General features: G+C 37.1%; 1 protein-coding gene across 7 annotated transcripts in view; it reads right to left on the bottom strand.

Annotated features, from left to right (window-relative positions):
* The window catches only part of MEF2A (myocyte enhancer factor 2A), an 85,841-nt gene that overhangs the window by 42,965 nt on the left and 28,883 nt on the right, over positions 1–13,993 (bottom strand). For all 7 annotated transcript variants that reach the window (XM_082769381.1, XM_082769385.1, XM_082769383.1 and 4 more), the window contains exons 2-3: positions 8,781–8,979; positions 2,737–2,940 (exon numbers count right to left, since the gene is read on the bottom strand). In XM_082769381.1, the coding sequence (XP_082625507.1) occupies positions 2,737–2,940; positions 8,781–8,834 (258 nt within the window). In that variant the 5' untranslated portion in view covers positions 8,835–8,979. The remainder of the gene's footprint in view (positions 1–2,736; positions 2,941–8,780; positions 8,980–13,993) is intronic.

Raw genomic sequence — 13,993 nt, 5'->3', positions numbered from 1 at the left:
TCTTTGTAATACATGTACATATTGGTTAAGTTGTATTTCCAAATAGGCACATTTTAGAAGCCATTTCATGTTCTTTCAGAACGTTTCTAAAACGGCTGGTGTTGTAACTTGACCTGCATCAGGCCACAACCATTCATTAATGGTGAAATTACATGAAGCACCGAGCTTTTGACAATTTGCTGCTGCTTAAGTACAGAAATCTTATTCTCCTCCTTCACATCCCTCCTCTCACACCCCTGCATACCCACATGCTGTACCTATCACTGCATCTGCTCCAAAGCAGGTCATATTCTCTGCTGAGCCAATTCAGTTCTGTTGCAAAGCAGAGAAGTAGGTAATTTTCCACATAATTTGTGAGTCACATCTGTTCGTGACCCCATCATAAGAATGAAACCTGTTCCTAGAAAATTTAAGATAATCTTTCTCCTTTTATCACTGGAATTTAAGTACAAACAAATAGGCATGGGAAGTTCTTATTTCAACTTTTTTTTTTTTTTATATGACAGGATAAGAAATGGAATAACAACTAAAAAATAGCAACACTTCATCATCACATTTTAGCTTTCCTTGTGTTTAAATCAAGAAAATTTATGGAGAAGGTTGTGGTTTATATTTACCGAAGTGCCTATTTTGGGTGCAATTTTAAGAAACAAAGACTTTGACTGTGATCTCTCTCGTATCTCTTCAATTTTTATTTTATTTCACAATATAGTCACATTTAGAATTTGGGTGAGTTTTGTCCAAATTGTGCTAAAATCCTAGATACAGCTATCTCCTATACTTCCGCAATGGTGAGACTCAGTAAGATACCTTCTGGCTGTACAATATTGTTAAATCCAGAGACCTGATAGCTGTAGAATTACCACTAAGTAACAACAGAAAAAATACACACTGGAAATAAAGATCATATGGCAAATATAAGCAGTAGAATAAGCCAACAATCTGGAAAACAAAATTAATACTGCAAAAACAGGAAAACCGGTATTTTTTCTCTAAGAATCGCTATTTTTATGACCTTCTGAAAAAAAGATTGTTTTTCTAAATTAAGGAAAAGATGTGATTTACTTATAGTGGGAAGCAAACCATTCTACCCACGACTAAAATCTCCTAATTGCCTAAAGAACAACAGTCAATAGAACAAAGTTACCGACCAAATAGAGCAAATCTAAAATGCAATCAGTTGCAAAAATGAAACTGCAGAATCTCTCTCAACTACTGTACAACAAAGTTTTTATTCCTGGAATGCAACAGAGAAACAATCAAGCTACCTTAAATATACTGAGCTTATAAATATTTCATCCTACTGATTTATCATATTGATTTAACATATCTCACAGAAGTATACACTTCCGTCTTGGGCTAAATGACTTGGATTTTTTTTTTTCTAAGAATGAAGTCTGTTCTTAGGAACAGACTAAAAGTACTCAAAAGCACTTTAATTCATTCTCCTGTTTTTCAAGCATAGTAGAAATCTCAAGTCCCTTACTAGTATAATACAATAAACCTACAGAAGCAACATTCTAAGCAATCTGCAGGTTTGCATATTCCCCCCAGAAGAGAAAAAAAATATGCACTTTAATACTGTCTGCCCTTTCTTATGTAGCTGCCAGGAGTCAAATACTTGACATCAGTTTGAATAAACAAATAAAATACAGGTGGCCTGGCACAGAAACAATTTTGGAAGAGGTTCCCATTCCTCAGGATGAGAAGCAGCACTATTTCAACAAATCATAACATAGCAAGTAAGGCCTGCAAAATGAAAGTCAGCCCGCCTGCATCCCTATCTCTAATCTGTCTGTCACAGGCAAAAGCTTACCTTCCAAGAATTAGGTTTTCCCTTCCTCTACAGTGGCTAACCTTATTTATACTAATCCAGTGACTAAAGAATACTCCTTCAACTCTTTAAAGCTTATATTATCCCTCTCAGTAGTACCCAAAGCTGAAGACAGAAGCTGGGGAGGTTTTCCTTCTGATCACAAAAGGCAGCTGACACTGAAGGCTAATCACTATTCCTAAATCACTCCTAACAAGTACTGTGTTTGTTTGGAGACAACTTCAGAATTTTAATGCAAGTCAGCCACCTGTTCTGGCCCATTTACAAGACTACAGGAGACATGACTCCTCTGAAACCCAGTCACAGTACAGAAAGATTCCAACTGCCAAGACAACCCCTGATTTATGCTGTACCTACTTTAGAAATTACATACTGTTATTATATAAAATACATACATACAATCTGAAATTATATTTGAAGCACAAACACAGTAAGACCAGAAGCTACAACCTTTGAGCAAAAATATTCATGCTATTCTATTACTGCAGAAACCGGTCCTTTTACTATGTTCTAACAATGTTTTAACTGACATACAAAGCAACTGGACAACAAAATTAACTGTAATTGCAGTTTAGGTTGAGGTCCGCTCTCTAGACCTTATTTTTATTCTTAATATGCAATTAATTTGTTGTTTCCAAAAAACAACACCCTTCATATGCTATTTCCATTATCAAACTTGGTTGAAATCAGCTGGCAGGGGTAGATGGCAAATGGGAAGACAACATAGATTTCAAGACAATTTAACCCCTTAGAAAAATCAGACTGAAAACAGCAATTGACATTTTACGACAAGGTTTTGACGTTATTAAATACATTTAGTTAAAATAACTTAAAATACTATATTGTTCAATATTTGAAGCGTTAAGGAGATAAGAACACAGATCATCTTTTCAAATTGTTACCTCAACAATATCTGAGTTGGTTCTGCTTTCATGGGGCTCGTTGTATTCTGTGTATTTAAGTAGAACTTTGTCCATATCAGTGCTCGCATACTGAAAGAGTTTGTTAGAGCTGTTAAAAATGATGAGTGCTATTTCACAGTCACAGAGTACACTCAACTCATATGCCTTCTTCATTAATCCAAACTTCCTCTTTGTAAAGGTGACCTAGAGAAGAAAGAATAATAATTATTTTTTTCCAGATAAAATGATAAAGGACTATAATCAAGTATATAACTACCAAGAAGAGTCAAAGCTTGCAGGATCCTCTAACTTTATTTCCTTCTCTTTAACCAACATTATCTCCAGGTATTAAAACATTTTCTCCTGTGATGATTAGAGTTAGCCTCTGTCGGCTTTAGTTACTCACAACCTTGATTCTTTTAAGGGACAGAATTGAACTATCATTTTGTCCTATTAGAACTGCTGGGTGAAAATAAACCCATTACAGATGATCACAAAAGGAGCATTTGCCAAACGGGGAAAAGGGAGAGGTATTTATTCATAAAAATTGCCATCATTCATGGAAGAAAGTTTTAAAATGCAGTCCTTTCACAAGATTTCAGTTACTTAAGGATATAAGAGTGTCAACGTATTTGATGTCAGATCAAATCAATGAAACCTGCTTTATGGATTTCTGAAGTTTATAAGGCATTTTTGGAATATGGAGGGGAAAATGCTGTGTATAGACACCTTAATGTATTTTTTTCCAGAGATTATGATCTTATACGTATTACTTCATTACTACCCATAATGCAAAATGCATACCATCCTTCTCAGTACGTAACAAGTCTCACAAAGGGATGCAGACAGATACCTGGGCTGTTAACACATAGCCACGGTACGAATGGAGGTAATAAACATAAGAGCTGGACAGATGAGAATATGGATCAGTTCTGGTTGTATCAGTACACTTTCAGGACGGATAGGAAGTGAGAGTGCCTTGTGTTCGACAGCAAGTCGACTCATGTCTGCTTGGCCAAGTTCCAGGCAATTTCCCATTGCTTTCCTTCTATCCCCTACTTATGCTCCACTTACTATACCATCAGTACTCTGCAGTATCCACTTTTTGTTCTTGCCTAGTAATACTGCATAATACTGAACAGATTATTTGACTGTCAGTTTTACACATCCCTGTTTCTAAAATAAGCACAATTCTCCCAGGGAACAATGAAGTTTAATGTTTGAAAGTACGCGATTATGATTCTGCACACTTTTAACCACGTAAAGACAGACATCATAACATATACAATGAAAACACATGTAAAACATGGTTTCCAGGACAAATAAATTCCTAGTGCGAGGAAGAGACCAAGTCTAAAAATAAGCCAAGTTACCATATGAGAAATGTGTGTGATCGTTGACAAAGCAGTACTGTGGACTAGGACAAGCACAAACAAAGAAAGAAGAATCATTTGTTTATACTCATTTAAAACCACAGATTTCATTTTTAAGAAGCCTTCTTGGTTATTTCAATTTACACTAAGAACAGCAAGGAAAATTCTCACTTGTCTTGTCCCTTTCATATGAATAAACTTAAATACCTATTAAACTGTTGATTTAGCATTTATATTGGGCTTCCTTATAATATCTATATCATTCTACAAATATAATTTTCAACAGAGAAGGTTCTTTTTGTTTTCCCTCAATTTCTATGGCATACATGTAAGAAAAAAATCATTTGAAATATGCTTACTATATGCAAGTAACTGGATGCCAATTAACTAAATCCTAAAAGCATACCTGGTACATACTGTGCATAGATTTGAAGTTTGCAACAAAACTTAGGATTCCTTGATTTGAGGGACGGGCGAGTCATTACCTTAAGGGGTGCACTACTAAAGCACTGAAACCAGGCAGAAAAAACTCCCAGGGATTCTGTTGATCTAGTCTTGACCTCATTCTGAGGAAGCTAGTTTGAGATTTCAAAGTAAGTTTCAGGCAATGATCTAGTTTTTCCTACGTCTAAAAAATCAGTGCGAATTATAAAAAAGCAACCTTCTCTTTATTTCAGCTCACCCACTGACAGTCAAATCAATCCAATCGTTGAACAATGCAAGACAGTAAGAGCCAAAAAAGGTTCCTTTAAACATCTCTGTAGTTCCATGGAAGGAAGTTGAACAGACTAGATTTTTTTCCCATGAATGCACTCAGACACATTATAACCCCAGTTCCACCTAGGTTTCTGTGCAGTGTTTCTGACAAAGAAACTTCTTGAAGACCACTAATCATAGCGCCTTGCACGAGACCTGAATCATCTGTATTCAGATGAATATTTGCAGTAACATTTTTATTCAATCTTTTGTAAAGAACCTCTATTAAGACACAAAACTCTTTCGGAAACAATTTTATGTCAGAGTGCTCTAACACAAATTCCAACGATGGCAAGCAGATCCCCTTAAGCTATTTATTGTTAAACAATTACAATACATTATTGAGACAAGATGCCAAAAATACAGCAGGGTGGACCTTATTGCATCTTCTGTCAGTATTCTGTTTTTAGTTAAAAATTCAGCAAGTTGACCAAGTACAAATGTAAGCTTGACTGTTTATATTTCTCACAAATGTAGGTGGAAATTTTGCTAACCACATATAATACAAACCAGCAGCTTTTTAAAGAAAAACTTTTTTAAATCAATCTTGTTTAAGTCTCCTAGCAGTTCGGCCACTTTACGCATATTTTTTCAGAAAACTTGGGATTTATTTAGCCTGTCTTGGATGAGATGCTAAGAATTACATAAGAATTACATTTTTGATTCCTCTGTGAATTCACATTTTTTTTTATTTTATTTATTTATTTATTTATTTTTACTTATTTTTAAAGCAGTTGTTCTTCTTCTGATACTGCAATTACAAGACACTGTTAGAGATTATTACCTGAGTATGTGCAGGTATAGACAGGTCCATTTATGTTTATTTTTTATCAGAAAAAAAGGCATCATAAACAATGTGTGTGTGTACTACTGTACTTTGAGAAGTCAGCAAGTAAAAAGACTAAAAGCTTGGTTCCACTGAGGACCTGTATGATCCTGCAAAAGGCAACTTCACCTCTCTACTCATTCATTATTTTTCTCATCTCATAAGGCTACTTTCTTCATGCATGTCCAGCAGTTAAAAGCCCCACTCCCACCAGAGTCCAGGCCTAACTTTGTGCACATCGCTTGTTATGAACTCAATTCTCACTTAAAAACTTACAAAGCAGTCTATTGGTTTCTTTCTGTCTCTTGCCATTTAGAGTGCAAGTCCATTCTGGACCACACTAAAAACAACCTATGGATCACTGCAAGCCAATGGTTTCTTCAGTACTATTCTATTTTGGTTAGCAAAAAAGGACAGAGGAAGAAGAGAGTAAAGGCAGCAAGACTGAGCTCCTTGGGTATCTAATTTACTGTACTTTATTCTCTTCAGCTTAATGAACATAAATGCCCTGCAGCTCATTCAAGCAGATAAGACTTCTTAATTAATAATACAATGACAGCCTCATGACAATTGTAATCCCCCAGAGTAATGGTCTACATAAATTGTTTTGAGCTCACATACAATCCCATCAGAAATAAGATGCTTCTGATATAACACTAGCTTTTCTTCCCACAAGTTACACAAACTTGCTATACAGGCAAAGATCTATCACATTCTATTTGCATTTCCAAACAAAAAACACACTAAACAGCAAGACAGGACATCGCTCATATTCATGCATGACCTACTAACCAACTACACATGCTGTAGAAAACCTGACAGGATACAACTGAACCATGCTCTGCAGTTGGCAAAATAAACCCTAAATATCCTCCTTATCCTTACCTAGATCAACAAAAAAAATCTTAAAAGCAAATGAATACATCAGTAGTGTTAAAGAGCACCATCAACACCTCTACAAGATTGACTCCACTGACAAAAGCTATGATATGGAGATCCTAAAAAAAGGAACAAAGCCAATGAAGTCAGGGTATAGTATAAGGATATTTCATATTTCAAATCTGACAAAGTTATCCAACTTCCTCCAACCAAGTTAAACGGGGGGTGGGAGGAGCAATCATTTTCTACCTCTTCAATTTGCCTGAAGTTCTAGAGTAAGATCTAAAAGAAGTTATAATTCATCTGCTTTTACTACTTGTACTTCAGACATTTATCTACATCAAACACACAGTCACTGTGTGATTAAAGCTGTTCAAACACAATACCTGGCTTTCTTCCAAACTCCAATAATACTTTTCTTGCTATATATAGCCTTCTCAGAGTGTACACTGCTTTAAAGTGATACAGGGAGAAAAACAATCCTTATTTCGCAAAACAATAGGCTCTGAGCTAATGCAGCAGCAACAAGACAGCCTCATGGAACTCCATCACTACCCTCAGCATCAATCATTATCTTTCTAAAGAAATAAACAACATCAAGTTGGTGGTCTATGAAGGGAATAGAGAACAACCATTGCTTCATTGCTATATGTTCATGTTTTCTAAGCACTTTGCGTACCGAGTGCAGTTCTGGGTCACTTTGCCTTCAAAAAAAGAATACAGCGGTACTCAAGAAGGTTTAGGGACAAGAAGCAAGATTGATCGAGGTGTGGAATATATTCAGTATAAAAACCAAGTAAGCCAGGGTTCTTCAGCCTGAAAAAAGTTAGCTAAAAAGACAATATGGCAGAAGTCCACAGAATAACAAGCAAGATAGACAGACTGGGTAGGGACTGATTCCTGCCTCCCTCATAAAGAGCTAAAAAAACTAGCAGAAGCATAACTAAAGAGATTTTTTTTTCTTGAAATAACAGGTAACAAACCTATACGAAGTCTGAGCCAAAAGATCTTATAAATGCTGCAACTTTATAAGAGCTCAAAGCATGACTGAACAAGTCCCCTGGGGAGGGGGGCAGGAGGGTGGAAATCCATTAATGGTTACTAAATATACGGAAACCACATCCAGCTCAGGAAATCACTGAGCTAAGAATAGTTAGAAGTTGGAAGAGGATTACAGAGCAGTGTAACATGTGCACCTCTATCCTACACTTCACTCGTTATTTGCTTCTGACCATCACAGGAGAAAAGATACTGGACTAGCTGTTTTTTGGTCTGATTCACAATGACTGTTCTTGAAGATCCTAAGTCATTCCTACGTTACTTTTCCTTAAAAAACATAGCTTCCAAATACCCCCCACTATGCATTTCAGCATTAATTAAATTTTTGCCTAGTATATCACAAAGCAATTTTTAAAAGTAAGAAGAAACGCTACTTTGGTGAGTAGACATCAACTTCCGATGCTTTTCAAGTTGACAAGATGCAGCTTTATTAGGGCAAGAACAATGAAGTAACCAGCCTTCCCTAAGCCGTTCTTAAAACAATCCACTTTTGAGTACTCTTCTCTTCTGACAAACAGTTTTTGAAGACGGTTGTAGTGAACAGCTCTTGAAGGAATATAATTCAATGTTTTTGAATGGATGCATGTTAACAAAATCCATTGCTATACTATACCCACTGAAGGGCACGGTATTCGCCACGACCTCTTCACTAGCACTGTAATATTCACTGTAGACTACCACAGCAGACCACTGTCCACAGATCTGTCAAACAGCTCTACGAAACATGCTGCAGAATATACTTTTACTATATCCTTTCTGAATTTCTCATCCTGTCTTTTCATTACCATGTGGTCCTGGTAGCTACAAGATCAAATAAGGCGTCTGTTTCAATAGAGCTTGTCTACAGTCCTCCAATCTACTGGAATGACTAAGTGAGGTACCATTTAAATAGGAAAAGTTATAAGAGTTATACAATGATTTTGATTTAAAGCAGTAATTGATGTTACTTATAACAACAATTTTCCCTACAAATGCAGTATAAACATAAAGAGATGTATTTCTTATTTGTGTTCTAGTAATGCCATCTGTAGACACAGATGAAGACAAAACTCAGCTTCAGAAGGGTGAGTTAAGGAAATGAAGGTACTTAAGTCTCCATTCACTTTTTGGATTACTGATGATCATGTTCATGCAAACTCCTTGTTTCTCACCTGTCTGTTCCGTTCATCCATTATTCTCGTGATCTGTATTTTCTTTCTCCCCATTTTCAACCTCTTCTTTTCTTCACTTCACAATCCAGAAATATACTAATCCAGGAAATTTCACTCTTCGGTATTCTAACACATGATATGGTTTTCTTTTACTTTGTCTTCAGCTTGAGAAATGGTTCTTATTTCTTCTTATAAACCCCTAAAAAATAAAATTGGAAAAAATTAATGATCCTCCTTTTGTAATTTTTAAGTAAAACGCTTGCATAGTCACAAAACATATGCACACAAAATAATTTCACTGATTAAACAAGTATTTTCATTACTAAAATATACTGCACACTTTGTTTAAATTGAATTCCAGCTAGCGTTGTGTTTTTTGTTTTGAATTACTTCAAAAACAGACAGTAATCTCATTCCCTTTCAACTGATGCTTAGAAACCAACAACTGTCCAAGGGGGCAGTGCTTTAAGCTCGTTAAGCTTTAAGCATCAAGTTACCTTAGGTTTCAAAAATTGACCCAGAAAGTTTTAGTAAACTCTATCCATTATTTTAGGAATCCTTATATTGTAGGGGACAAAAGAGGGAATACTTTTACTTAAAAGGATGAAGTCTATAGAAAATATTCTCAACAGAGAGAATTTCGCATCTACCGAGACACCAATGAATGATCGAGAAATTCACAGCTACTCTCCACAATAATCTCTAAGTTTCACATTTGCCAATAAATAAATTACTAGCCCAGCATGTTTAAATTTGGTGAACTGTAAGATACATGAAGCTGCATGCAAACCTGAAAAGCCAAATGCCTTCATAATGTGCTTATCTAGTAATTATGCAAACTAACTTGTCAGATGCCAAACATTTAAAAATTTATATGCATTTTCTGTTTAAAAAAAAAAAAAAAAAAAAAGAATTACCACAACCACCAAAAACCTTTTAAAACATATTCCAGACCGTGTTTGAATTTTAGGATAACATTAATTCAACAAAACAGGAGAAAATGTCTACATAAATAGCCTCTAGAACACTGACTGTATACTAAAATTCATATTAAGACATGAAACATGTACAACTTACTCTATTACCACCTAATATTCATTAAAACAAAAGGGGTAAAAACAGCCACAACATTAGTTTATAACCTCTCTAATTTTCCAACCCAGAATGTCACTGGAAATCAAGTGCTGCATATTTTAATATGGGTGTCGCCATGCCAGATCCTTGGGGCCATGTGTAGAAAGTGGTACAACCACATCACCGTCAGTCAGTTAATAGGCAGAGACAGCAAGAGGCGATTAGTCACAGGCTACACTTCACAATGCATTCAATTTACACTGAGCAAACAACCATGCCATTCTGATGCAGCTTGGGGAAAGAAAAAAAAAAAAAAAGAAAAGGGAAAAAAAAAGAAAAAAGAGGTGGAGGAACATCACAAAATGAAGGGATGTCATTTTATATTTACCTGATATAAACAAAGGACTGCTTTGGGAAAAATATAAGATGCCCAACGCTATTTAGAAATACTACTCAATGGAATTTAAGACCAAAGGAACATAGATTATGTGATGTCCACTGGTCAAAAAATGTATGTTAAATGTTATTTATACTTCAACACACTTGAAAAGCATGCAGTGTTGCATTCCTTGTTTTTTCTTCAAGAAAAAAAAAAAAAAAACAAAAAAAAAAAACTTCCAAGGAGCTAGTAAAAAGTATTAATAGCTAGTTCAGGCCAGATGAGCCAGCCTCTACACAACCAAAGGCACACAACAAGTATTTTACATGGAAAACAACAGCTGGCATATAATTTCTTTTTTTGTGTGTGTGTGAAAAAACATAAGAATACCCTGCAAACTATTAAGTTTCAGTTCATATAACATGCAGACTTCAGTCAGCTGCCTCATTCCCTTAAAAAAAAAAATCACCTCATGTTATGATCACGTTAAATTTAGTCATGCGAAAATCTGGTTGCATTCCCTGGACATGGCTTATCAAAGGGTCTCTGTGAGCAGCTATTAAAAATTCCGTTTTCTTCTTCATGTGCAGCTTCATTTTCTCATTTACCATATACTATTGAAGTAGTTCTCTGAGTACAAAATTATCAGATTCCTGCCTCTGCTTTGTGAGACTGCTCACCATCAGAAGCACTCTTAAGAACAGCCACCACATGACAGACCAGAGATCCATCTGGTCCAGCATTTTATCTGGGGCTATTAGCAAAGAGCACTAGGATGAAAACGGAGAGAAACAGAAATAACGTAAGCACGTATCACTTAGAAGCAATATTCAGAAAGCATTTTCTCCAGATATTCAGTGATTTTTAAATAAAGAACTTGTGGAGCGATACATGACATCTTAAATTCAAAACTCTTCCTCAAATTTTCTTCCACTTTTGAAACCGTGGAAACTTTTTGCATCCTGAAGCAAGGAGCTCCACAGCTTAGCTATGCATCAGAATGAAAGACACATCCTTTCATTTAAGCCTGATCCTGTTTGTTAGTGTTGATATCAACAGATCTTGAACAACACGAGGCAACGAACCATCTGTTGTCTTCACCCATCACGTCAGTTCTGATTTTGACACCTATCCTCTATCTGCCTTCGGTTACTTCTCTCCAAACTCAAGAATACCATACCAATCAATCATTTCTTGCTCGAAAGCCACTCTCTGCCTAGCTATGCTGTCCGTCTCTCCACCCTTTCCAGTTTCGCTCTGTTCTTTCTGCACCACAATGACCAGCAGCATACACAGTACACAAGGTAAGAGGTCTACAAAAATTTAAGGTAATTTACCATAAATTTGTACAGAGGCATAAGAATATTTTATGTTCTACTACACAGACATTAGACATAGACCTACGGAAATATGCCAGTTCTCAAACTTTTCCTGAGGAACTCTGGGAAGCAAAGCAGTGCTCCCAAACCCAATTTGAAAACCCTGATGTGGGAGCACTCACTCCCTTCCTACAAACCTGCCTCATCCACTCACATCTTCCACCTCCAGCAGCAGGTGTTCAAAACCAAGTCTCTGCAGTGAATAAAACAGGCTCATGGGGGAAACTGGGTAGAGGAGAGAAATATGGTGTGAAATTATATGATCTGTACACTTCAGGAGGCAAAATAGGAGACAAACATTTTCTGTCAGCTAAAGGAAAAACCAGTAGTAAGGAAATGCCACTATCTGCTCCAGAAACTCTCACAGGAAAGAAATGGGAAAACCAACAGCCATTTTCACCAACATTTTGTTATAATTCTGGGTGCTATTTCAGGTCCTCTAAAATTAGTATGCTCTATCAGGCACAAACACATCAATCCGTCATCCATTTACCGCCTCTGCTTCACCCTGTTCACTAAGCACAAGGCTTCCTCTTGTTCCAGGTCCGCTACCTTCCTCAACCTCCCGCAGCCTCTCACTTGGCCAATCCCCCACCCATCTGCACGCCCATCCTGTCTGCATCAGCCAGGGCCGCCTCTCCTCCCTCTGCACCAGTTGCTGTGGACACCAGAAACATGGCTTGGAAGAACATTTGCCAAAGACAACCCTTTCAGTCAGACATCACACAAGAGGTGACTTTCAAAGCTAAGGGGTGAAATACAGGCTCAGCATGTACTTTGGGAAGAACCCATCTTGCTACTAACGGCGTAATCAGGGTAAATCACACAGTAAAAAAAACCTTTTTGGGCATGTTCATAAGATCCAAATGAAGTTAGCACCAATGACAAACACACTCTCAATTCCCAGGGGAGCAATGAGTTTTCCTTTTCCTAATCCTTGATCACGTCACAGTTGCAGTTCTATTTTCCTTCCTGCTCAGTAGCAAAACGCCTAAGAGACAGTGTCCGCTGTACAGGTACATCAAAAACATACTTGGCAAAGCTCTCAGTTTGCTGTCATGGCTCCATTGCAAACATACCTAGGTAAAATTCTTAAGTCACAACACCTTTTCATGTAGATCATCACCAAACTTTTGCCCAAATAAAGGGAAGTTAGTAGGCATATGAAGATGAATGCACATTTATTCCCAAAAGCAAACATGAAACAGACATTAAATAACCTCGCCAAAGGTGAAGTTCTACTTCCCTAAGTGACAAACCAATGACAACCACCAAAGCTTTACATCTGCCTTCATGGGCACACATAAGCAATTCTTTAGGGGTGGCGGTGGTAACAATTTCTGGTATCTGTTGAACAAAAAAAGTAGGACTAAGGGGAGAAAAAAGAGGAAAAAATGATGTGCCTCGTGATAAGCTTCAAACAGAAAATCATGTCAGCTCGCAATAATAGGGAGAAAAATGAGGTTGGTAGCTAAGTAGAAGCCTCTATTACTGCATAAAAGTACTATTTACTCCAAATTTTGTGGATTGGATCGATTCTTTTTCTACACACTAACTACTGAAAGACATCAGGAACATATGCAGAGATATACCTTCATAACTGTGCATTTTGTGCATAACTGTGCATTTTGTGCATAACTGTGCACCTCAGAACAGTTCGTTCATTCTCAAGATTGCTTACAGTTTCACAAATAGCGGAAGATATACAACTTTAAAGCAAGGAAATGGTATTTGACCTACTTTGAAAGATCCTTTCAAGGGTTCAGTGGAAACAAATTATATCGGTCTTGAAGCCTTCTGGCATAACAGGTTAGGAAAAAACTGTGTCAGAATTATAATCCTTCCATTTATTTTCCCTGTATTTCCCTCTGCTTCTCTTTGGTTTCTTGGAACTTCCATTTCCCCATCATGGTTACAGGTTGCGTTTGACAGTAACCACATCAGCACAGCTCGCTCCGCTCACTGCAATGCATGCAAAGAAACGCGTGTCATCGCGTCAGATCATCTGCATGTTAACTCTCAAAAACCAGAGCTGCGTGGATCTGTATAGATGCACCTTACAGCCATGAGCCTTGCCTGGGGCTTACTGCATAGCAGGGCCATATCACAGCTAACAGGTGTTTCTAGTCTCAGAAGAGCCAGGGCCAGATACTTTTATAGATTTGGCTCCTTTACCTGTAAGCAGGAACTGATGGGCATAGACTGATAGACTGCACAACCAACCCAAGGCTGAACACAGCTCTTTCACTCATAATTCGAAGTAATACTTAGCATGTGTGACAATGACACACCCAGAATGTAAATACTGAGATGGAAATGAGGCCCATCATCAGCTCCTGACTGCTTTACATCCACGAAGCAGTTATCACAGCTTATCTCAT

This window comes from Aythya marila (genome assembly GCF_965140915.1).
Source record: "Aythya marila genome assembly, chromosome: 11".
NCBI lineage: Eukaryota > Metazoa > Chordata > Aves > Anseriformes > Anatidae > Aythya > Aythya marila.
Note: the sequence above shows the minus strand (reverse complement) of the source record. Positions and strands in the feature narration are given on the sequence as shown.